Source organism: Charadrius vociferus, unplaced genomic scaffold (assembly GCF_000708025.1).
Source record: "Charadrius vociferus isolate BGI_N301 unplaced genomic scaffold, ASM70802v2 scaffold282, whole genome shotgun sequence".
In the NCBI taxonomy this organism is placed as follows: Eukaryota; Metazoa; Chordata; class Aves; order Charadriiformes; family Charadriidae; genus Charadrius; species Charadrius vociferus.
In genome coordinates, this window is record NW_009647731.1 from 1,363,301 (window position 1) to 1,388,682 (window position 25,382).

The 25,382-nt window shown below is 42.9% G+C and overlaps 1 protein-coding gene across 1 annotated transcript in view; it reads left to right on the forward strand.

The window, feature by feature from the left end:
- Positions 1-2,052: 2,052 nt before the first annotated feature.
- SUFU (suppressor of fused homolog (Drosophila)) overlaps positions 2,053-25,382 on the forward strand; it is an 84,408-nt gene continuing 61,078 nt past the window's right edge. The window contains exons 1-2 of the mRNA XM_009881528.1: positions 2,053-2,181; positions 23,504-23,640. Coding sequence (XP_009879830.1) covers positions 2,081-2,181; positions 23,504-23,640 — 238 coding nt within the window. The 5' untranslated portion in view covers positions 2,053-2,080. The remainder of the gene's footprint in view (positions 2,182-23,503; positions 23,641-25,382) is intronic.

Below are 25,382 nucleotides of genomic sequence, written 5' to 3' on the forward strand. Positions count from 1 at the left end.
GATCTCTGACAGCCTCCAGCATGACCCAGTGCTGGTGAGGAGGAATGGAAAGGCGGGTGGAGATGTGGTACATTGGGGAGACTTATTTTTTTTCCTGAGTATTTCAGTCTATCTCTAGACTTTGAGAATGGAATTTCCCAGGCTGATCAAACTGCTTCATTGCAGGGTCTAACGTGTATTCCCCATGCTTGGTCACCAGTTTGCTTTTTACACCATAAAGATGATGACTGTCATACGAGAAGGTTGTGTAATTCTGACAGCCCTTGCCAATGGACCTCTCTGTGGTGAGACCGATGCAGAATTGCGAAGTGACTTTTTAGCATCTCGGTTTTGCAATGCCAGCGATCTCAGCTCTGAAACCTCCTGTTTTTTCAAGCGTCTCTCCTAAATGAACTTCAAGAAATTGCTGTATTTGGAGAATGTGCTCTAGGGGTAACCATGCAACCTCAGGGTTAAACCTCTTCTGCACTGATTGCCCGTTTTCTGAGGCCGAAGGGTGTAACACCGACTTTACTACCATAAGCCTGGTACTACTCATGCCTGAGGATGGAAATGCTTGTCAGAGTTTCCTCTCTGCTGCCTTGGAGCATCGCTCTCACGTGGGACTCCGAGAAGGGCTCTGGCCTTAGGTTGGATAATTGCAATTAAGCTTTGCTGTTTGATGACCCCAGAGCATCCTTGGTAAGGCAAGGTATGAATCTCCGCATGTAAAGTCCACTACCATGGAGCAGTGGTAGTGGACTAGCACCCTGTATGCTGGGAAAGTATTTCTTCCCAAGCCTGCCAGTGTTTGATATAAGACAGCGGTACTTTAACCAGGGAACAAAACTGAGGTGCTCAAACGCTTTTTGTGCAGCGGTTGTGGCGTGCATAATGGTGATACACAAACCCCAAGAGCTGGCGAGGGAAGCACGGGCATGCCCTGCAACCTGCAGATGATAGAGTCAGGGTCTAAACAGGCAATGCAGAGGAGGGGAATTAGTGTGTAATAAGTGGTTTGAATTAAGGGGATCATCTTGGTCTGGATTTTCTTGTTTGGAGCAGTTGAGAGTATTTTACTTGAAGAAGTGAATCGGAGGCAGGAAACCGTTAAACAGCTGTTCAGGCTATTCCATAAATGCTCGTGGTAGGTGGTTTGATGTCTTGTCTCTTCTATCATCTTTCTACCTGTGTGTTTTATGATTGACAAGGTGAACAGTGTGCAAAACAGTCTAGTATATTCCTTCCTTCGGTGGGGTGTTGGCCTGCCTCTGCGCGGGCAGAGATGATGGCAAGCGGCAGGAGTGTGCTGTGCTCTCTGTTGGCACACCAGCCTCCCTGCCTTGTGCCGGGGAAGGGTGGTTACAGGTTTTGGTGATTGCTGCTTAATGTATTCTGGCTGTGCTGCATTGACTTTTAAATAATGTTATTTTAAGGAACCCATTCTAGTGGTGAAGCAGAGGTTGCAATGATGCTTTTTACTCATTCTTGATTAATGCAGCTAGTGTATTTTTGAAGTTCTGGTACTAATTTCTCTGAATCAATGTTTTTCTCCTCCACTATTTTACTATCATGTTTATGTTCAGAAGTATGGATTACTCTCCTCAAAACTTAGCTATTTCAAATTCTGCTTTGAGGAATAGTGTCAGGTTTGGTTTTGTTTTGTTTTTAATTGAGGTATGTGCCTCTGGACCGAGTTAAGAGCTTACAGTGCAGTGTGGTCTTCTACTAGTACAATTTCCCAATTTTCTTTGTGTTTTGTGGAAGCTTTAATATGATTTTCTGGAGGTTTTTATGCTTTAATATTAGAAACATTGTAGTATGTTGCATACATGTACTTTGCCTGCTTGTGCTTGAAGCTTTCTGAACTTAACTTACCATTTCTCCTCAATAATTTTTTTTTTTTTTTTTTTTTAGAGGTAACTCAAACATGCTAACTTCATTTTTGTCACTAGCTATGTTTTAAAGCAGGTCTTTGTACAGCCAGCCCCTTGTAGCACCTGTGGAAACTTCCCATTTGTCTTGAATAAACTAACTTACCCAAAAATCTTCCTGTTTTTTATGCAGGTTGGGAGGACCTGATCCTCTGGACTACGTTAGCATGTACAGAAACCTGGGAAACCCAGCGCTGAATGTTCCCGAGCACTGGCACTACGTCAGCTTTGGGTTAAGTGACTTGTACGGAGACAACAGAGTACATGAGTAAGTGTCATTTAAGTTCTGTTGCTGCATGTTGTGTTTTGTGTTGCGTTTTGGGGGGCCGTAGGTAAAACCCTGTCCTGCTGTTCTTATTATTTGAACAGCTGGTTTTCTGCTGAGGATAGCCTAGCCTTGGTCTCACAAGGGGTGACGTATGCCTGTTCTTGGATGTAGAAGAATTACTCTGTTCCCCTCTGCAGGCTTTGAATGCAATACATTTCCTTGTTAGTGTTAGTCGAGTGACTTTTTTTTTTTTTTTTAAACTGGTTGGGAAACTTTTTTTTTTTTTAACTGAATGTCTTGTTGTGTTTTTCACTCTTGGTAGTCTGTTATGGTCATATGCTTAAATCCTGACCCCTCCCTGTGCATGTTAAATGCCTTCCTCTGGAAAACTGCTGTAAGGGCATTTTTCCTATTGCTGGCACAGCAGTGTTACTGTCAGCGGACTGCCACCCCAGTGGCTGCTGTATAAATGCCAATCTGTGTAACAGAAGCATAAAATTCTAATTGTTTGACTGTCTTTTCTCCAATAATTAAATGATTATCTTAGCTTGTTGGTCTTTAGCAGGCATTTTGTATTGGACCAGGCAAGCAGCATGATCTAACCTTATTCCTGTTTTTCTTTTACTGACCTTGTTCGTTAACTCCAGTTAAAGTGAGTAGCAGTAGCCAAGCTGTCATGATCTTGAGGCTGTGAACATGGCCTTTTAACCAGCCAGAAATGGCAGAAGGTTTCTGCTGTCCCTGTTTACTGAAACTGTCTTTGCGCTGTTTCATAGTTACAGGCTAAATGTCCTTGATGAATGGTGCAGCAAAGGCCCCAGTTTGTTCATCCAAGCTTTGCCTCTTTTGTTTCTCTTGGTTAAGATTCAGCCACCAGTTTTTTTCACCCAGGTGCTTCTTTTGCAACGGCAGCAGTCAGACAGTTTCTTTAACCTTACCCATGTCCTCAAGGCAGTTTCTCATGTTTGTGGTTACAGAACTGTTTTTCAGAAGACAAGTCTCTTAAGACTGGAGTTTATACAGGACCGTAGCGTCACAGAGAACTGCCTGGGGTATTTAACCAACACATCTATTAGCAACTAGTCACTAGTTGCTGGAGCAGAGGAAAGGTAGGGCAAGTGAAAGAAATGGAGAGAAATGAAGTTAAAGGCTTCCTTCCCTCACTTCTACAAGAGATCCTACCACGGACATGCAGGCCTTCACATGGTGCGTTTGTTCTCAGATCATGATATTTCATCTTTGCCACTGAAAATCTGAGGTTGCCATGATTAGGTGATGTGTGTTTGCCAGCCTTGTTTTGATGGGACTAATTTTGGAGAGAGTAAGTGCTGTGCTGACTTCCTCTCTCTGGTGACTTGTCAGCCTGAGGTTGGTGAGACTTTTCTCTTGGTGAGGCTGACTATTCTCATGGTGAAACTCTTTCCTGGTGGTTTTGGGTGAGAGCAGGGAGTGGATATGAGGGTCTCAGCTGAAGACTGAAGGGTGATGTGTTTGTATGAATGAAGCAGCAAATTGTAGAAGGACACAACCTCCTTGGCCCTGGCACACGCTCTGGATTCTCACTCCCACAACTTGTCAGCTAGACCAAAATCTTTTGTTCTTCTGTAGTGGAAAACTTGGGGGCGGAGGAGTGAAAATATCACACAGGTGGAATGTCATCACTTTAAATAACTTCCTGGCACGGGACCTCCTAACTCTTCATGCTGTCGTATGGTTTAGTCTGGAAATTTGGATTGAGATAGTGGAATATGCCTTTTGCTGGTTGCAGGGCACAGGAATTAACCCCCTATATCTAGACATAGGCTGTAGGCAATTTCCAAGGCCTGCTAAGTGAAGCAGGAGCAGTTCCTGAGTGCCCTGCATGTGCATGAGCCTGGGAGGAGGCTTAGAGAACCGGTGTGCCTCGGCTGCCCCCGGCACTGCGCTGCCCGAGGCTGCTGCAGCTGGGCAGCACAAGCAAATGGTGAGCCCTTGCTGCTGCACTGCTTTGGGGATGTTGGCTGCAACCTCTTGAGCACACGCCTGCACAGATCCGTCAAAGTGACTTCCGTGCCCTGGGTATATGCACGTGTTTCCCTCCTCTCTGTGTGGCTGGGACAGTGTTCCTGGCTGCAGAGCAGGGCATCATTGGGTCACTCGCCCTGAAATGTTCAGCTGTCTGCAGTTTGTTACCTTTATTTTGGCCTCATTCTTGGAGCTACAAAACGTAATACTACGTGTGCTGTCGAGAAGGTTGGCTCTGCCTTTATGGTGAATAGTCTTAATATACAATTATGCACGTGGTAAAGCTGTCAAAACCTACGTGTCTCTTAAACATTGAACCTGAAGTTATCACAAGGTAGGCGAGCACTGTAGACAGACAGAGAGAAGGTTTTCAAAGGAGCTCAGCACCCACCATCAATTCTTGCTCCCAACAGCAGTTACTGTTTGCTAACTACTCTAGAAACACAATTGCTATGTGAACTCACATCACTGTGCTCATTGCAGCAATGTAGTGATTTTCCTGCATGCTCCGTAGGCTCTTGTTCTCCATCAGAGAATTTAGTAAAGCCCTTGTTGAAGAAAATGACTGTCGGTCTCTTTGTTGCTTGAAGCACTGTGGGATTCTGCTGTCCCAGGTAAAGTGTGTTGGTGGGAGTGTGGGGTGACAGGGGAGTTGTTTAAACCTTTAGCAGACTTCCTCCAGTTGAACTCTGCTCAACTGCCCTGGCCTCTAGAGATAAGGGTTAGTTTTGGGGTTTTTTTGTTTGTTTCCCAGCTCACTCTGCAAAGAGTGCAGCGCCAGACCTGCTTGTATCAGCTGGAAAGGTTCATATATTGGGGATGTGCTTCCATGACTTTGCTGTCCTTCATCCTTTAGAAAGGGAAGGATGGTACACTGCAAAGGGCTTTTTAGTCTCTCAGCTTGACTTTGGGTAATGCATAGCGTATTACTCATGGACCTCTTCTGGTAATACAGTACAATCTAGACCAATTATAATGCAGTATTAAATGAAAAGGACTTTTTGATTTTGAGTGAACCAACACTGAATTGGAGGCCCCTATATTTTTATTTATAATGGAATAGCAAACAGATGTAGCAAGTAACGTGAAAATGTTGACTTTAATTTATATTTTTTAATAAGAACCTGAAAAGTCTGAAGTGGAGTCTGTGCCTCCTTGTTGACAGATTTATTTTCAGTTAAAGCAGCACTATTTCCTGCTCTGCTTAAATATCAGCTATTCTATGCTTACAGAACTGGTCTGGTTTTAAGAATCCACAGAATAAGATGGAAGAAATCTAAGAATTTCAAACGGGGAAACCTTTTTCATTTAAAACCACTCAGTGTTTCATGGTATAATGGCAACCATGACACCAGCTGTGCTGGGCTGATTACTCTAAAAATCCTAAATCATGACGTCATGACAGCGTTAGGGAACCACAAGCCTTTCGGTGGGATTTCATGCCAAGCTGCTTGCATGGAAATAAGTCTCTCCAGTCGAGTATGTTGCACAATTTGAGTGACAGCAGAAATTCTTCCGGGACATTTTTGCAAGTTGTTCTCTGTTTTTAACTTTTTCTATCTACTTTAAAATCAAAACTGATGTGTAACTTCTTGAATCTATTCAGCAGGGTTAGAGTAGAGCCTTTCTTCGGGCTGTTCTCGCTTTCTGAAAGAAAGATTGTCTACTGCAGCAACGAGTACATGTGTAGCATGTGAGCACGCTGGCAGGGAGCGTGTGGCCGGTGAGGCTGTGGGAGAGGAGACAGGTCCTAATCCCTTTTCTACCCCTTGCTGGCAGCTACTGTCCCACAGCAAAATCAGCAGCAGGAAACGTGTCCCCACGCGTCTGCGCAAATCACGGTGCCTCAGCTGGCAATTGCAGAGTCATGCTCCTATGCCAGGCCGTCAGCATGGCCAGGGCACAGGCACCTGATCCTTCCTGTGCCGTCTGCCTACGTGGAGAACGGGTGCCTGAGGAAGGCCGCGTCAGCAAGCGTAGCTGGGCTCGGACTCCATCCATGACAGTACCAGCTTCAGCTACTGCGGCGCCATGGCGTGCTCCAGCCGGGCTGTCCAGAGAGTGAGGAAGCGATGTGTGTTTTCACCAGACTGACTTTTATCTCCAGTTCGTTGTGAGGCCAAGGCTGAATCTCCAATTAACTGTTTGAGTGCTCACCCTTTTTGTTAACAGTTTTAAAAGTGTGTGGAAAATAAGAACCATGATGCAATAGTATTCCTGAAAACCTTGAATAGTCTTATTTGTATTAAAATTGCAAGGTTGTAATTCAGAGCCACAATAGAAAGCAAAACTTAAATTATGGCTAAGTTAAGAGATAAGATTTGTATTTGTGGCCTTCCCACATCCTGAGAAGAAACACGCCAACTGTGTTTTGATGTTTAGCTTTTTATGCAAATTCCAATAATTGGGTTTCCTGATCTACACAAACTTCATATTGACAAGGGCGGCGTTTTTTTTGTTTTGATTTGTTTTTTTTTTTCTGTCCTGGCAGCTAGCCAGAAGCCAAAGCGCTGCATCCCATTTGCATAAAACCGAAGAGATTACAGCTGCCTTCATCTCTAATACAGATGCAGGGTACCACCCGCCGAGACAACAGGTTCCAACTTGCTGTGGTCCTTTTGATTTGTGCTACTTACCATTTGGATCAGGAGGGAGCGGTGCATGCCGGGATAACGTGTTGTCTCTGTGGGTGGTGCCTCCCTATTAAAGGTGAGGGTAAGCATGAGCCTTTCAAGATCTGCAGTCCAGCTTGTGTTCTGCTTGCTTGTATAGATCCTCTGAATGACCTTAACTTGTAAAAGGGCAAGGATGCTTGTTAGAGCTGGGAGGAAGAAAAAGGAGCGCAAAACTGGATCAGGTAACAAATGCGAGGCTTGCAGAGGGGTGGATGTTTTCTGGAAGGCTTTTTCCGAGTATGAAAGGAGTTTGAAAAGAGTATTTAGAAAATAGCCTGAAAGTTGGAACGAGTGCTCTCTTTCTTTTGAGTGCGTGCTGGCTTCTCCTTTGAGGCTGCATGAATGTAGGATGGAGTGGTGCTGACAGCTGTCACTTTAGTGGCCTCTTAGTTCTGTAGCCTTTCATAAATTTTAAAGCTCGCTGCCCTCAGCTTGCCAGCCTTTAGCCTTAAATTTTGGTATTTAATGGGTCCCTAAGTGCTTTATAAGCCACATGCCTAAAGCACGGCTGAAATATTACACCAACTCCAAGGTGACAGTGAATGCTTTTAAAATGGTGGAGACTGACTCTGCCCCTCTTTGTTTTCATGAAAATGCAGTAAAATAAAGGCCCTTTGGGAAGACAGTAGATTAGAGAGGGGTGGTGTAAGTTATGGATCCATATTTCAGATAAGATTTTGAAACAGCTTCTATAGAGTTCAGCATGTCTATCTTGGCAAGATGAAAGATCAAGGCAAGGTTGGATGGGGCTTTGAGTAACCTGGTCTAGTGGAGGCTCTAGGTGAGCTTGCCCATGCCGGGGGGTTGAAACTAGATGATCTTTAAGGTCCCTTCTAACCCAAACCATTCTATGATTTTATGAAATTGTTTTAGTTTGGAAGTTGAGCCTGAAATTCAAGGAAAATTATTAAAACCCAAAGGTTTTATTCCACCTTGTATGGTGTCCAGTTTCTTTCAAGAGTGGTATTGAAGCATACTTCATGAAGAAGAAACCGAGGACTTTCTTAAATAATAGTACAGGCATGCAAATGCTCCTCATCCTCATTTTGTTTCACTAGGCTGTTAGTCCTGAAGTCAAAGGACACCTGCGTGCCAGGGCTGGCAGCCTGGTAGCAACTTGAGCATATAGAATAGGGAAGTGATGTTGAGTTTTTGGGACACATCCTCAAGTTGAGCATCAGGAAATAGTGGTTCTGCTCCTGGGTCAGATTTTTGAGAGGTGTGACTGTGATGGGCTGGTTGTGGGGAGCAGCCACCACAGCAATGAAATTCTGGAGATTTATGGTCACCCTGAGGAGCTTTTTTCAGGTCTCCATATCTTCCTGCTTCATGTTGCCGTGGCTTCATCTGTGGGAACTGAGCTCTAGCCAGTGCACTGAAGAAATGTTTCTTCTGTGTACTGTTGCTGGAGGTGGACCATCTGCCCCAGCTAAAGGGAATGACATGGAAGAGGACATTGGGAAGCATCAGTTTAGGAAGCAGATACAAGAGCAGGTACTTGGAGGAGGGAGAGTCCAAGATGGGCACCAAAGTCTCAACTTCCTTTTTCTTCCTAGGTCTCTTGTTTGTCTATCAGAGATTGACCCCAAATGTAATGCTTATTTTTTCAAGGTGATCTTTTTTCTGAGACAGAGGGGAGAGGAAGTTTGATGACAGAGTGGGAAGGGAGAGGCCACAGAATTAGGGAGTTCTGTGACAAAAAAGCATCTCCTTTTAATGATAGCTTATTTGAGAATCCATCAGAGTTGAAATGAGCGGTCTAGTTGCAGGGGCCCAATAAGATCTGGGGTGTTGTAATGAATTTGTCTTGTGGTTGGATTTTTTTCATGTCTATAAAGATATGAGTTAGACTGAGCTTTCTCAAAATGAGGATACTTTTAGCAGATCTCACCTGTGTGGATTCTCTGGTGCCTAGAAATACAGTTGTGCTTCTACTGAAACCTGTTTATTGGGAGTGCCTGGAGATCATTCTCTTCTGTCTGGCTGTTTATTTCTGCCTACTCTTCATGTGGAGGACATGATTGAAATTGACCAAAAAATTGTGGGGACATTTTAAAGAAGCACATGCAGAACTGTGATTGTGTAAGGTTCAATTCCCAACTTCCCAGGCAAAAAGCAGTTAAACCAAGCGTCATGCTTATTTACATGCCTCATTGACGGTGTCCCTCCAAAGACTAAGGCAGTGCACCAGGGCTGAGACTTGCGTTTCTCTGCTGGAGGCAGACCTCCCTTGAAGCTATGGTCACCATGGGGAAATCTTTTTTTCCCCTCCTCCCAGGCAGAGTGCACTTGGCTTCCAAATGTCATTTGTTGGAGGTAGTTAGCACCGTTAATAATATGAAAGATGTAGGCCACCTACAGAGAGAAGTCCACTGCGGTGTATCTGTGTTTGCGTGCGGAGGTTGTGGGATGAGAGCACGCTTGAACTGTGCTAGACTTGAAGTTTTTTTCTTAAGCATTGAAGGAAGTTCGTTTAACGTTTACAGCACAGTAGTTCAATTTACAAGAAGGACTGTTTTCAATAAAAAAAGGAAAAAGATTGGAAGTAGGTTTATAGCTGAGCATTACTGACAGCAAGCCCCACGTCCTGTTCAGTAGCACATCTGCACGTGCATCCCGGTAAGATGAGCCTCTTGCTGCCATGCAGAGGAAGGGGCATGGTATTCAAACCGGATGACTTCTTTTTGTCAGCAGAACTTTGACGTTTATGATCTTGGCATATGGGAGGAGAGTTGGCCCAAGACAGGGCTTCCTTACTCTCATCTCCCAGCTGGGTTAGTGCTGAATGACGTGGGAGAGCGTGCAGGCTCTGCTCTCCTGGCGAGTTCAGCCTGCCGGGAAGAGGAGCGACCGGGGATCAAAGTTGGGTCTTCTAGCGAAAGATTGTTTTATGTGATAAAGATCTGTTTAGGATGTTCTAAAAAGCAAGAATTAAAAGATAGTGAGCTTTTTTTTTCAGTGGGACATGAAGGTAAAAGCATTTTTTGAGTTGTGTGGCCATTCCAGCTGTGAGATCAAAGGAGGGTTGACTTTTTTTATCCCTTTGCCTGCTGGAATAATGATACTAACAAAATGAATGTTTGAAGAGATGCATCTGAATGCTGTTATTCAGACCTAATCCCCTTTTTTTCCTCGACACAGATTTAGCATTGGGAACACGCCTTCCAGACTAGTACTGGAATAGTCAGTGTTCCTTGATGGGACAGTGGTTACAACTGGTAACCACAAATTACCACTGGTAATAAAATGACCAGTTTTATATGAAAATTTAAGCTATTGGTATTTCTCTCTCTTAAGATGGAAACTCCATGGCAATTACCAAACTCGGCTGCCTCTCTACTGTCATCTCAATTTTGAATTGAGGCCCAACAGGCAGTGACACCAGGCTAACAAAAGAGGGCTGCAAATCTTTGGTGGTCCCCCATTCAGATGGTATTCCCTTCCTTGGACAAAGGGGTGGTTAGGGCTCCTGAGTGCCACTCTGCCTCCAGGGATGGTAAACAAGGAACGGATAGTCTGGTGGGAGGCATTTTTTGATCACTTGACAAAGCTGGGTAGATGGGATACCACCTGACAAAGGGCTGAGGTTTAAAGGAAGATTTTGCAAGGGCTCTTAAGAACAAAAAGCAAAAAAAAAAAAAAGAGATGGACAGAAAACTGGTTTTTTTGCAGGATGTAAGCAGGGTGGGCGGAGGTGAAGGGGGACTCTGCCATTCTTGGGGAGCTTCTGATTTAAGCCCAGAGGGTAGGGACAAGGGAAGGAGGGAAGAGCGCACAGATGGCTCATTGTTTTGTCTAGCTCAGCATTCTTGCACTGCAGAAGTGAAGGACAATTGTTTTAAAATCCCTTTTACAAAGGAAGTTGTTTGCTTTTCAGCTATCTCTTGTCCCTGAAGATGCAAACTGTAAACTGGAGGGGTTGTTGTTTAACACCCATTTGTTTCGGAGGGTCAGTGCTCTGTCCAGGGACCCGGGACAGTGGCTGGGCTGTGAGGCATCGCTCCTGTAAGGGCATGGGGGAAAGAGCCTGCGCTTGGGAAATGCGCTGCAACAGCCAGGGAAAAGGCAAGAACAAAAGGATGCACATGGAAGTGCAGATGCAGGGCAGTGTCTGGCTTGGGGAACTTTAGTAAAGCTATGAGATGTGGCATAAACCTGGCACATACCTTACCTGCAATGATATCTGATTTACTGTAGAGTTTTCTTACATAATTGAATTTTTTTTTTGGTAGCAAATAATTAGTATAGGGAAATACTGCCATTTCTATACTGTTGTTCTTTCTACCGCTGTAGTTGCAGTGGCATAGCTCCTTCCCTTCCTCCCCGGTGAATTGTTGTGGCCTTTCTGGAGCAGGGGCCCTTTTTGGCGTAGTCGACAAAAATAAACCATAAAGGCGGCTGTTGTTATGAATAAGGCTCAACAGGGGAATTTTACCAGTAGAACTACAGCAATATAATTATACTGGTAGACTAGTTACAGTAAATTTCCTCATGAAGACAAGCCTTAAGTTGACATTTCCTAGCAAAGTTGAATCCATATGTATAACTTTATTACGCAAAAATAATATGTCTCTGGGCCTTGAATTCTTTTTTACCCAAAAGAGTAACATTAAGCAGAACAGCAAAGAATTTAGTGTTCAGAGATGGATGGGGGATTTTCTGTAACAGAGCGGCTGTGATGAGCTGTATGCTGAACTCTTATACTGGGTAGGTTATTCCTCCTGAAGTGATCAGGAACGTGAGGAGCGTGTTTGTGCATACTGCACTAAAAAGTAAGCGGTACTGAAATACACTGTAAGCTGACATCTCTCTCCCAATTTTAGTCCTGTTTGTAAGAGAAACCGACAGTTGTGCAGTTTCCATAACTGGTTTGGCTGAAATGCAAAAACTGTTTTGCCACTATTAAAATCTTTAGGGGTAAGCCTGGTCCCACTCAAAGGAAGTCGGGGTGATGATGCTTTCTTTCCTCCTTTGTTAAAGAGGCCAAAATTTATTTTATCCTTTTGGATTTTGTCTTACAATGGATGGAGGCTGCATAACATTCACAAGCTAGGTGTTTACTTCCATAGATGAAAAATATCAGCCTCTGATTTCTACCTCTGAAAGTTTCCAGTGCTTCAAAGGAACAATAGTCTTGCTTGAGAAGCTTAACACTTAAAGGCAGATTAAAAAAAAAAACAAAACCAAAAAACATATATAGAGTAGACTTTTCATTGCAGCTGTCTCGTGTTTCCCTTTTGGGATTCTTTCACCAGCAGCCTGGAGCTTTCTTTTCCCTGGAATCACAGTTCAAACTCCAAGGGCCTTTCCCTGCCTGTTTAATTGGTTAACATCTCTTATGGTGCTCATCAGTTTGGTGCTCATGTTTTGGAGTGCACTCTTTACAATGAAGTAAGTCTGTGTAACAGCTCAGCAAGTAGGGAATTATCATCCTGATTTCCACAGCTAATGAAGTGAAAGATCAGGGATTTGAATCCCAGATCCAGAGGGATACTTGGGTGCCTAAATCCCAGTTGAAATCTGTGGGAGTTCAGGCTCCTGAAAGCTTCTAAATACCTTTTATGCCTCAAGCTCATTTATTGCACAGCTGAGAACTTAATTATGTAAGAGTCCTAATAATGTGCTCGAGGGTGTGCTAAAGTTGTTTCTTGCGTGATTTTTTTTTTTAACCTATGTTTTTTAGCCAGCAGGAAAGTAATGAGAGACACTGGTGTTTATATTCTACATAACATGTTGGAGCCCTGATCCTCGCCTGACACTTTTAGGCAACGCTGAAAAAACCTAACTAGCTGTCAGTGTAGCTTCTGGCTTTGGGTTTTTCTCTTATTCTTTCCACCCTCCCGTACTGCTTTTGAAAGCTGCTTTTGTTATGCGAATGGGTTCCTCCCAGCAGCTGCAGAACTTTCCATGGTGGGAGCTAGGAAGGAGCCAACAGACACTGCAAGGAAAGCCAGTGCCCTTTTCCCAGCTGCTCACCAAACACAGCAACACCGTCCTTCCCTTCGAGCCTTCCTGGCTCGAACTGGCCCTTTGCTTGTGTTCTCTTGCCTGATGAGGTTGCAGCTGAGCCCTTAGGTGTAGTTTTGGAGATGTATTACTGCTCCCTGCAGGCTATGCAAAGACCAGTGCATCAGAGCTAAGGATTCAGTCCCAATATGAAGTGGGATCTGTGTGCAGATGAAAGGTTGTCTTCGCTAGCGCACCCTATAGCGCAGTGACGGCATGCTGTGTTTGCAGAATCACCTCCAGCTCAGGCTGAGCGAGAGCTCTGTTCTGCTGGACCTTGTAGAAATGAAGGATAAGTAGCTCTGAAGTGCAGTGCAGACAGCTTAAGTAAAATGTTAAAGTACAGGTCTTGATAAGTTGTTTTCTTTTTCACTAGTTCCCTGCCCCTTATTCTGTGAATGAAGTAGTAAATCCTTATTATACTCCTAGCTATTCTTTCCAGATCCTTTCAGTGGGCATTAAGATGATGCAACTCTGCGGCAACTTCCCCAGGCCGTTGCAGCGAGGCTGTCTGCACTTTCCCTGCCATGCCAAGAAGCGCAGCCTCGCGTGCGGTGCTAGCTGTGCTGGCAGCGTGCTGCAGGTGATGGTTGAAAACCTGCTCTTGGGGACACCTCTGCTGGGTTGGGACGGGTTCTGTGAGGTGGGAAGCCTGGGTAGCTCCACGGAGAAATGTGTGAGACCTCAAGCTGAAAAGCATGGCCAATCCTCTAGTCACTTGATTTCACCTAGATTTTTTTTTTATTATTATTATTATTATTTTTAATATGTGTTTGGGAATCATAAAGATGAAATAGTTTGGTCTTGTCAGTTTAGTTATGACTGAAATGGGAGATCAAACAGTCACCTACTGGTATAGCTACATCCATGCACCATAAAACTAAGAAAAAGAAAAGTAAACTGCCCTCATGTGGACATCTTCCGCTGGGGTAGAGTGTGACATATCCCATGCAACCTCCTGTTTCATATTTTATTGTTTTAGTCATTTCCCGTGTTCAGTGTTTGTCCACACTGTGCAGAATGTGGAGTTAATTTCCCAGCTTTTGTGACCTTGATAGATGGAGTATATAAGCATTTCCTATATGATGAGTGTGTCACACTACTCTTTGAAGCAGGGAGATATCATTATTTCACATCTGAGAATCAAATTCTTAAGTAACTTGTTGAGGAGGATGGGAAGTTTGTAGCAGACCAGGGATTCAAACTTAGGTCAACTGGATGCTGTTTTAGGACTCTAAGAGTATTCTGAAGTTTCTTGACTTAGTGTTAATAATGAAGCAGACAGGTCCCTTTGGCACTGACAGGGCCATTACAGCCTTTTGCCCTTAATCTACACATACTATCCTTACATGTACAACAGTATGTTGGTGTGCTCCAGAATGAGACAATAATGATTCCAAACCTATAGAGCTCGAAGATATTGACCTCCAGCAGCTAAGCGGGATACAGTCCTTCTTCCAGATGCTACTAGTTTCATGGTATGGATAGCTGAACCTTGAAGAAGCAACCCCCAAATTGGCTTAACTTGCAACCCAGCACATTAAAGTGACCTGAAAACTGATGGTGGTTTACTTTAACATGCTAGGCTGGAGAGAGCAGAGTTCAGGAGCCGTTTCCCATGTGGCTGGGCACGAGCTGAGTATAGTGACCACCTCTGAAAACAAATTTAACTCATGTTTGTGAATTATCCGCTGTGGGTCCTCCCAGCTTGATTTTGGACACAGGGTACCAGTAGTAAAAGTTCATACCCATGTTCTTGGCCGTGATGCTTCATAGGATCACTTGGGTTAGAAGGGACCTCTGAAAGCTTCCAGTTGATGTCCGCTCAGAGGGCCAACTTCCACAGCCTCCCCGGATCCCGTTTCAGGGTTTGACCACTATAATGTGAAAAAGATTTCCAGATACATATAACTGGAATTGACCTTTGCCATTTTGGTGCGCGTTGCTGAGAAAGGTCTGGCTCCATCTTCCCTTTGCCCTCCCAGTAGGTAGTTAAGCAGTAAGATCCCCTGCTCCTTTTAGCTGCCTTTTATTAAGGCCGAACAAACCCAGCACTTGGCCTTTCCTCATGTGATGTAGGTGACTGGTATGCATACATTTTAATGACGTTTGTGTGCCAAGTGCTTCTCACATGCCTGACTGATTTAGGTGTCTAAAAAGTGGCCCATCTGGCAAGTCTACAAAATGCACAGGATTCCCATGTTGCTTGTATCCAAAGCTGCTGGAAACCCGTACTGTATTATCACGGAGTTCAAGGGACGCTATCTCGTATAAGACAGTTGTGTCTGCAGAGTTAGGAGTAAGGTTGAGGTGACTGTAGTCTGAAGGTTTAGAGGAAAAATCAATTTCTTTGTTGTATCAACATTCATTATTTACAGAAACAATTTTTAAAAAACAACCTAAACTGTGAATCTCTAGGCTTCGGGGCAAGGTTGTCACCAGCTGAGTCTTGAAGAAGCTGAATAGCAAAATATATGAACAGAGTGTTCTGTATGTGTGAATGAAACTTAAACTGAAGTCTCTTCTTCCCCTCTCCTGCACTGTAACAGCACTGCGCTCACTGAATGGTAGCTCAGTGAAGCACAGTTCATACTGGCCAGCACAAATCGATTCACAAATTTTGCTCGGATCTATCTCAATGTAAGTTTTCTTAAGAGGATACTACATGTGTATTTGGAAAGCTGAGAAACCTGCCTCCAAATAACTGCAGAGCAAGTGCTTCTGCATCTGTTTGAATTTAGATGTTGGAATAATTCTTTAAAAAAAATTAATTTGCTGTTTCTAGAAAGGTTTTCCATTTGGTTGATGGCTTACACATTTGATGTGATGTACTGCAAGGGCAAGGTCTAAGCAATAGCTTTGGGCATAGCCATAGACTGACATCTTGAGCACCACGTGTCACTTTCTGACCTTGATTTTAAGTGAACAGAAATCTTTGAGCGTGTGTTCTTCTTGCATTTGTATTTGCTCTGCTTATGCATGAAGCTTTTTCTTAAATCAAGCTAGAAAGGGGTCCAGTAAGACCCTGCATGAAGGTTAGGTTCAGGGTGGTGAGAGCTTGTGGAATTTCCTGTCAAGCACTCTGAAGAGATAACCATCTGATGTCCAGATAACCGCCCCCTGCTTTTCTCAGATGTTTTTATGTGTTTTTCTTTAAAATTGATGGTTTTTTCAATGCCAGGAGACAATCTGGGAGAGCATGTGAGTAAGCAGGTGGGTTTTGGCTGAAATAACTTTTCTGGGTACTGTTTAAGCCTTTCATGTAGGGGGGGGTGCTGTGCCTATTTTCTTATGAACTTGCTTCACAGGAGCGTCCCAGCATGCTGCCAGGGCTCTCAGACGAGACTTTTATATTGTTTGACAGCTGCACTAAAAACAACCATTTCCTGTTAGGCAAGATGCTGGAAGCACTAGGTAGGGTGACTAGGGTGACTTTTTGTTGTTGTTGTTGTTCCTGAAGCTCTGGAATCTGAGAGTCATTTGTGTAATGTACTTGGAGCTTGAATTCAGAAGACTGACTCTGTATAATCTTGTTCGGGGGCACATCAGCTCTTGGCCTGATGTCCTTCCCAGGAGATGGAGACCTTGAGGTGTTCAACTCAATGGCTCTAGCAGCCAGTTGAAGGCTTCTCCTTGGGTTTTAGACAGGAGATCACCCTTTGTGTTGCTTGTTTGTAGGCAGATGTGGGAAGTGAAAGGGAAATGGTATACATCTTGATTTTTCTCAGGGAGGACCTGTGAAGTCAGTCGAGTATGCTGATGCTTTTTGTTACACCAGTCCTCCACGTTGTTAATAGCTAACAGAAAAATCTTCTGGGATGGTTACCAGCTACGCAGTCTTAAAACACTAGTGAGAGCTGGGCCTTGAGGTACTTTGGTTTCGTTAAGCAGAGTGGTGGGCCCTGCCCATCAGCTTGGTCTAACCACCGTCTCAGACTTCTGAAATGTCCTGGTAGGCTGATCTGGAGTACTGAAAGCTACGGATTGACAACTACTGTGGTGCTTTCTTTTTTTGCGGGGGTGGTAGAATTAAAACTGCTTTTTGATGAAAATAACAGCAGCTCTTCCTGATGCCAGGCTTAGAAATGTAGTGATACTGTATTTCTGCAGCCTTCAAAATGGTATCAGAGTAGCTCACCAGCAGCAGAGCAGGAAGCTTTGTCTTTGTAGAAGGTGTGGGGAAACGCAATTAGGGAGCTGAAGCAAAAGGCACCTTAAGTGGCTTTGACAAAAGTAGTGGTGATGGGACTGAAAACTGAAGCTGGGACAAGTCAGTCCTGAGTAGCGTGAGCCCTGCCCTCGCTTCCCAGAAGAGACCTGGTTTATCTCCCTGGAGCTGCTGGGAGTGGAGCTGTGACTTGTGAAGGTACAGTCTAACTGTCCCCACGTACCCTGAAAGAGCTTTCTTGTTGTTCCCTGGCTGAAATAATCGTAGTGAAGGGCCAGCATTTCCCTGCGTAAACTCCCATTTTCAGGGATTGGTTCACCTAATGTGTTTATATACACAAACTCTCAAAAAATAAACACCTAGTACACTCTGCTCCTTGTCCAGAGCTGTGCAGCTTTCAAAAGCAGAATTTGAGAAATACAGCCGTTTTGCGCTGCAGTGAAGCAAACCTCCTCTTGTTCCTTGCAAAAGTGAGAATGAAAATGGTTTGGCAAATAGCTTTGATTTAAACTGAAAAGCCTCTGGTTTTCAGAGCTGCTTTTAAAGCAAAGGGCTAGTTTGGCTTTTGATCCTCTTAAGCTGGGTTATTTGATGTGAAAAACGCCCTGGGTACTCTGCTGCAGAGGGGAGCAGCTTTTCAGTTCTCTGTGTGTGGCTTCAGGAGAGGGCCTGGCAGAGCGCGGGGTGGCGGGGGGCTCGGGGGGCCTGGCCGCACCGCTCTGTAAATAAAGGGGCCTCTATTTCTTTGGATTCTTTTGCTGGAACTAAATATCATGATCAGTGAAACTCTTACCTCATTAAAGGAACAAGCCAGGCTCCTTCAGCGTTATGCGCAGTGCTGCAATGTGCCCTGTTCTGCTGAGCTGATTTGCTGAACAGATAAAGGGAGTTTTAACCCAAAGAATGGTATGTAATATATGACCTTGGCTTTCAAAAGGTTTATTTTTGTTCCTGCGACAAAATAAGGTTTTAATATTAAATATAGGGTTGGATTTGACTTGGCAGATACCAGAGCCTTCCATTACTGCTGTAGTCATAATATAAAACTATCTGATGTGTGCCAGTGGGCATGCAGCAAGCCAAGAATTTCTCCATCGATGTTTGTTTTTTTGTGAAAACTTATCCGGCTGCTTCGCCATTGGGTTGGCTATAAAGGCGATGTGCCTTTGTGGTGGGGGGGGGCAAAGCAGTGGCAGGCACAATACAATCCATACTGTCTCTTTATAGTTAGGAACTTTACAGTGTTTGGGCAAAATAGGGATTATTTTTTTTTCCTTCCTTCTTAGCATTTTAGGGGCATCTAAGAGAAGCTTGCACTCAAAAGTGCAGGGGTCAGCAGAACCAAGGCATAAACCAAACTATGTGAAATATTCAGATCTGTTAGTACAGAAACTTAATGCTGTGTTGCAGCTTTCAGTTTAAGTACCTGAAGCCACTCACAGATACAAAACACTAATTTTGAGGTTTTCTTCCTGCACACGCTCTATCTCAGATCATCATCTTACTGTGAAGCTGAGGTACGTTTGGACTGCTGCATTGTAATTGTTTTGCTGAAGAAATGAGCTGTAAAGAACTTCAGTGTTGAGATGCTGAACTGAGCTCCAAAGCCTTTGTTCTAAATTGGCTGTAGTCTGAATTGGTCACCTTCTGATAAAAAAAAAAATGAAACAAAACCAAAAAAAACCCACCCCACACACAAACAAAACAAGCAACCAAACCACAACCAGAAAAAAATCACCCCAAAAACACCACCTCCTTTGTTCACAAAGGAACCATCCCCAAATAGTGCCAGAATCTTGCTGTTGTAGAACAAAAAGTGTGTGATAAAAACGTTACCTTCGCAGTTGACACAGGAGTCGGGGTAACCTGCTGCGGATGCTTTGCTGCCTGCTTGGAAGGGAGCAGGTTGGTGCAGGTGCAGACAGCAGTGAACTTGGGGGGTCGATGGAAGAGGTCATGAGCAAACCTGGCATCCATGTGCTTTAGCAGGACTTCTTCCATCTATGGGTTATCCTCACCCCTCCACCCAGTTCTCTATGGAAATGAGGCTTCTTCAGTCTGTCTCTTCTGGAACTATTTTGGGGGGGTTTTTTTAGCTTGTTGGTTGACAATGGTTGGCTGAAGGTGGTTGACTTTTCTGGAAGTTAGGTGAAAATTGTGGACTTGTGAGAAGGAGCATGATTTTGAACATCGACAGCTCTGCAAGGTGTGATCCTTTTTTGTCCAGTATCACAGCAGCCTCCTGAGATAACCCCCAAGCAGTAGGGTCGTAACCTGCAAGGAGGAGGCTGCCCTGGGAATCCAGTGTTTCCACATGGGCGTAATAGAATATCTTGGTATAAATTAATTTGTTTATGGGGAATCTCACTTTATTAGCTCCCTAATCATGGATGCGTTTCTTGGTTACAATAGGTGCATCTTCTTTCTTATTGGTAAGGTCTTGGAACAGAATTGGACACAGGTGCTTTGGGGGAATCAGCAGGTGCTTAGAGTCCAGATCTAAGGAAGTGGTCTCTTTACAGTTGTGGGGGATAAAAAGCCGTTTACTCGGTCTTCTATTCATATGGCACTTGTATCTGGAGGTCTTGGGCTTCTTACCAGGCAAATTCATTTCCCATGCATTTGGTGGCTGTGGCTGCTATTTGCCTCTCCTCCAGCGGACTGATGCATCCTTATCCTCACAAATTTTGGAGTCGAGGCTGGTCTAAGCACTCACTCCCTAGTGAAAATGACTTCCATAAGAGAAGCCAAACTGCATAACTCTGCTACTGGATTCTTCTCTGTGATTTTTGTTAGATCAAGGGTCAGAGGCACGTGGCAGGGTTATAGATTGGTTTAGTTCCTGAAGCTCACATCTGTCTCCATTCTCATGTACATCCTTCGGACCTTGGCCAGGAGCTCTGGTCCGTTGTTCATTGAGAGAAGTTTTATGGCAGCTGTTGAAGCTACATTCAACTTACTTTCAAATACAAGACTTGATTTCAAGTACATTTTTTGAAGAATAAAAGCAAAAGCTTTGGCAAAAATGCTAACTGAAAATTACTATCCTAATTACATTCTGAACATTAATATTTCTTCCTTGTCTGAAAGGATTTCTAAAATAATTGCAAGCTTTTAAAGCCACATGTGTTACAATTTCTTCAAAAACAAATTACCAACCTAAAATTAAACAGAACAAAGGCTTTTACTTTATAGACTGTTACCTCGGAACAGCTGCACAATACAGGTGAATTGCATGTATTTAAAATTTCACCGTAACAAAGCAGTGTATTTTTAGCAACCTGTGGCCATTAGCTATTCAAAAACATTTTAAATTTAATCTTTAAGCACAAATATCTTACATGCAAATAGGATTTTTCTAAGGTTTAATTGTTAATTTAAGAATTTGAGAATTATAAGCATTGCATGCTGCTGCATTTTTGACTGTTTTTTAGAAGATACATCTTTTTGTTCTTCAGAGGTTTGTTTGGTTTTTTTTTTTAAATCTTAGAACTTACTGATCGTGTCCTTATCTTGTATTCTATTTCTCTTCTGTTAGTACTTTTCTGGTTTAGAGTCTCTTTCATTACCATACAAAAAAATCATGTAAGTAACATTGCCTGTCAGTTTTACTGCTTTGCAGCTACTGGTGATTGCTGACCAGCAATGTTCTCATAAATATTTGTCTTGCTTTAAATTTGATGGATACTCACCTGAACACTTCTGTTACTCTAACTTGCGTATGGATCAATATAAAGCATGTGTGGTCTTGTCTTAAACAGTTATTTCTGGGAAGCAGAGAGGTCTGTGGAGTTAAAAAAAAAAAAAAATCCCCACTAAACTCCAGCTTGATGCATATTAGAAGTAAAGCTGTGTTGTTTCAGAACGTGCCTTGAAAGGAGGAAATTCAATACGGAGTCATCTTACTTTCCAAAAATTTTAACTGTGAAAGATCAGCTTGAAGGCTTTTTGTTAACTTTGATCCTTAAAATTGACCCATTCATAATGTGTTTCAGTTTCTGGTGAATGCTTTTTCCTGGAATCAGTCCTTGAAATCTACCCGCTTTGAAGCATTTTTGTTTCTCCCTTTAAGAAATATTTCTCTTTTTCCTTTGCTAACTGATATGTGAAATTAATAAAACACTACAGGATTGCTGAATGTACAAAGTACAACTTCACAGTTGTGAGGCTATCGCCATCCTCTACCAGTCTTTTTGTTGGACCTGCATGCATGATTGCAGAACACAAGTTTCGCTGCACATCCAGATTCCACTCCCTAGCTGGCTGGTTATTCAGTAAGCGCTTGCTTTGTTTAAGAACCAAATGTAATTATTTGACTTGTTGCTTAAGGGTACACTTCTTTCCTAAAAGAGGTTTTGTATGTACCAGTTGACCATTCTGAAATGCATTATCTGCTCTGTTCATAGCGAATTTTGCTTCAGTAGGGTATAATTCTCAAATTCTTTGTTGAGGATAATATGGAAGGAAACAAAAATGGACATGCTTGTGTATTTTATACTAATGAAATAAAGTCTTTATTTGTTACATTGTTTACTCCCCTTTATTGTAGATGTCTGGATGACGACTTCTGTCTAGTGACGTGTGCTAGGACGAGAGGAAATGGGTTCCAGTTATGCCAGGCGAAGTTTAGATTGGATATTAGGAAAAATTTTTCACTGAAAGGTTTATCAAATGTTGGAGTAGGCTGCCCAGGGAGGTGGTGGATTTGCCATCCTTTGAGGTATTTAAAAAAAGGGTAGACGAGATTCTTGGGGACATGGTTTAGAAGTAGTTTTGTCAGGTTAGGTTAATGGTTGGACTTGGTGATCTTAAAGGTCCCTTCCAACCTCAACAATTCTATGATTCTATGACTTTCAATACCTGCTGTCTTTGTTTTCAGTCGCACCTATTGTTATCTCTTTGGGCTGTCCCATAGTTTAGTCCTATCCTTGGGTATGTTTCTTAACTACTTTCATTACAACACTTGAAAGCCTACCACAATCAAAGCTTCGTTGAAGAATTCTCAAATAAAGTTACATTTCATGATGAAAGAATTGCATCAATGCTTAAGTTTGATCGGTTTTAACATGTCACTAGGCAGGATCACTATAAAGTCTTTCTGCTTCAGACCAGACTCCTTACTATGGGAACAATCCGTCCAAGACTTGGAACTGGTCACCAACTGCTGGTGAGCTGTTTTTTTCAAATGGAAAGTGCTCTCATAACTTTCCTGACTGCTCTGTTTGTCTGTTTTTAGAAGTAGGACAATGTTAACACTTTGTGCGTTGTACCTTTCATTTGTGCCAGCCAAGGTTCCAGCATCCAAGACATTTGCAAAGTTTCTCCAGAGAATTTGCCAATGGCTGCAGGTGTTGGAGATTTGAACTTGCAGAATGATACTGGTTTATGAAAGCTTCTGTGAGGTGTCTTTATGCTCAGTGTAAATCCTTCTTTCTTTGTGCGACAGCTGCAGCAACCAAGCAAGGGATGTGGTGACAGTGGCGACATGGATGTCCCCAACTTTCTTTCAAGTTTGCGAGCTTATGTATTTATCCATGGCATTTCTTTTTCCACAGGCAAATGTGGCATTTTCAGCTGTTTGGGACTTGGAACAAAAACTTTCCCATATGTATAAATAAAATAAAAGGGATTCTTGAGGACTAGTTTTGTTGAAGCAAAGAGTAGTATGGGGTATCCTTTATTTCCTCCTCTTCATTATAGGCTTGATGCTTTGATTATGACCGTTCTCCTGGGTGTACCCTATCTGACCAAACCAAACAAATTGGCACCTATCTCTGTCAAATGGCAAAATGGCCAAACTACTGCTTCTTGATCATTAGTGGGTCATATTCAATGCTTTTCCGCTGTTGTCCTCCTACTTATGCAAGGAGAATGTGTGCAGGGATATGCAGAGCAAATTAAGAATTAATGCATGGTGTGAGAGATTATTAACTTTCAGCTTGCATCTTCTTGTTTCCCTCTCCCCTGCTGACCATCCGCAAATGCAGAAATTGTGTGCTGTACATCACAATATTCAACTGTTTCAACCCAAGAATGTATTACCCAGTACTTTAGTTGCATCCCACTTCTCAATGTATAGAAATTTGAATTCGCAGGAGTTGAATAACATTATTTTCTGTTATGCACTTTCTTTCATGTCCCCATTTAGCTATCAGTGCAAAGCTTACAATGATGTTTTAAAAACAAATTCAGGTTGCTGAAAATCCCGCTGGTCCAAAGAAAGAGGTCATGGTTCCAAGACTGCATTATTCTGACTGAAAACATTACTATGATAGTTATCTTTGAAATTGTATTATATCAGCTAACCTCAATGTTATGCCATTTGAGCTAGACTAGACTGAAATAAGAGAATTTCTAAACTTGTCTTTTCTATGAGGAGAACATTCATCCTTTTTCCACGGTCCTGATCTTGAAGCCTGCTATGGTTACAAGAATTATGTCATGACTTTTTATTTTTCATTCCCTCCAGGTTTACGGGAACAGATGGACCAAGTGGTTTTGGATTTGAGCTGACGTTTCGACTAAAGAGAGAAACGGGGGAGTCGGCACCACCTACCTGGCCAGCAGAGTTAATGCAAGGCTTAGCCAGATACGTCTTCCAGTCAGGTACTGCAGGGTTAAATACACTGCCTCATTTTTCCTGCTCTCATTCTGAAAGGCCACTTCTGTTACACAGTGTGACTCTTGTCTCATCGGTGCTCAGTCAAATCTTGGGAATTATCTTTGTGTGAAAACCCAAAAGAGTGTGGTCCTTCCATCAGTCCAGCTTGCTGGGAAAAAAACTCAACTGCTGTTCACATAACTCCAAATTCTTAGTATTGAAAAGGTGAAGGTACAGAACCGTTAGTAACCATAGGAAGTCTGCCCAGTGGCTCTTTGTTGATTTCCTGTGTTGTTGGTTTTGTCTTCACTTGGTAAGAAAACCTCATTTGCTTATCCTGAAACAGCTGAGGAGCACCCATCTGATAAGATCTCACTTTGCAGCAGAAGGGCTGTAACTTCCAAAAAAGTTGCAGTTCCTTCAGAAGCAAATCTCTTCCTATGGTCTCTGCAGTTGAGCAGCAGCAATATATGTAAACAGGGAGTTGCTGAGATGAGAAAATTTAGAAGTCAAAAGGGATGCCAAGGCTGGGAGGGCTAAGGTATTAACAATTGGGAATCATTAATGCAGATGGAGACTTGCCATAAAACTGGGAACCAGAGTGCCTAGAAAATGTCCTCTTGCACTACTCTTTCTGGGTTTCATTTATACCAGGAAATTGACTATTATGTTGTAGTGTGAGCACGTGAAAACTTGTGGAAAGGTTGAGTACATAATGTACTTGAAAGGCACTCTCCAGCATCACAAGATCTGAATGAAAATATTTGAAGAACGTTTTTTTAAGCTAGTTTGAGGTCCTTTACAGGTAAAGTACCTTCTAAATCAATGATTATTGAATTTGTAACATTTGGTACTCGTTCTACTAGTTAATAAATTGCTCAGTAACTCCTGATTCTGGTGCTGGTTTTCAGTCAGCTGGCTGACTCTCAAAGGGGAACGGTCTAGATGAAAACAGGATTGCTCTTCCAACCTCTGTGACAAATCTCTGAGGCAGTGGCAACTCTTGTGGGGTATTTTTTTTAAGTATTGACTGACAGAGACCAATGCCAGCACAGATTATTGCTTGCCTTCGTATTGGGACTGTCTCTTGTTGCAGTTGATATGATACAAGCATTTTTTTGGTAACCTTTGCTGTGTAGCTATCTTCCCTGGTTGCCATCCAAATTTGGGCTCACCTTTCTGCCTTGATTTTTGCTGCTCTTAAGCATCTAAATCCAGGTGACTGTCATCATTTTTGCCAGTGTTTGAGGTTCCTGTCCTGCCTAAGTTGTATTATACAGCAGCTTTTTGATACTGACCATGCAGTGATGAATTCATACTCATGTTTTCTATGTATTGACTGCAGGATCTGAAGAAAACATCTGAGTCTAAAGTCTCCCTCTTAGATATAAAATAACCTACAATATGTTATATGTTAACTTATCTTACATATAAGACCCCTTTCGGAGCCTTTTAAATTTTCTAGTCCAGTGTAGGTTCTCTTAACAGTCTCTTTAATAGAGCTGTGTCAGTGCCTTCTATTTGCACGTTAAGCAGCCTGTCTGTAGCAGTTGCCTGTCTGTCTCACCCTTTTCAGAGTGAAACGGTCCGCAGAGTGAAACAGTATTTGGTAGGGTACTTTAAGACAAGCTTCTCGGTGACTAAGCTGGCACTTGGGGAAGAGACTTTTCTTGTTTGGTTTGCTGCACTAATACAGTCTTATCTTCTGACCTCAAAGCCAATGAGCTGTTTTTTGGTCTGGAAAGAG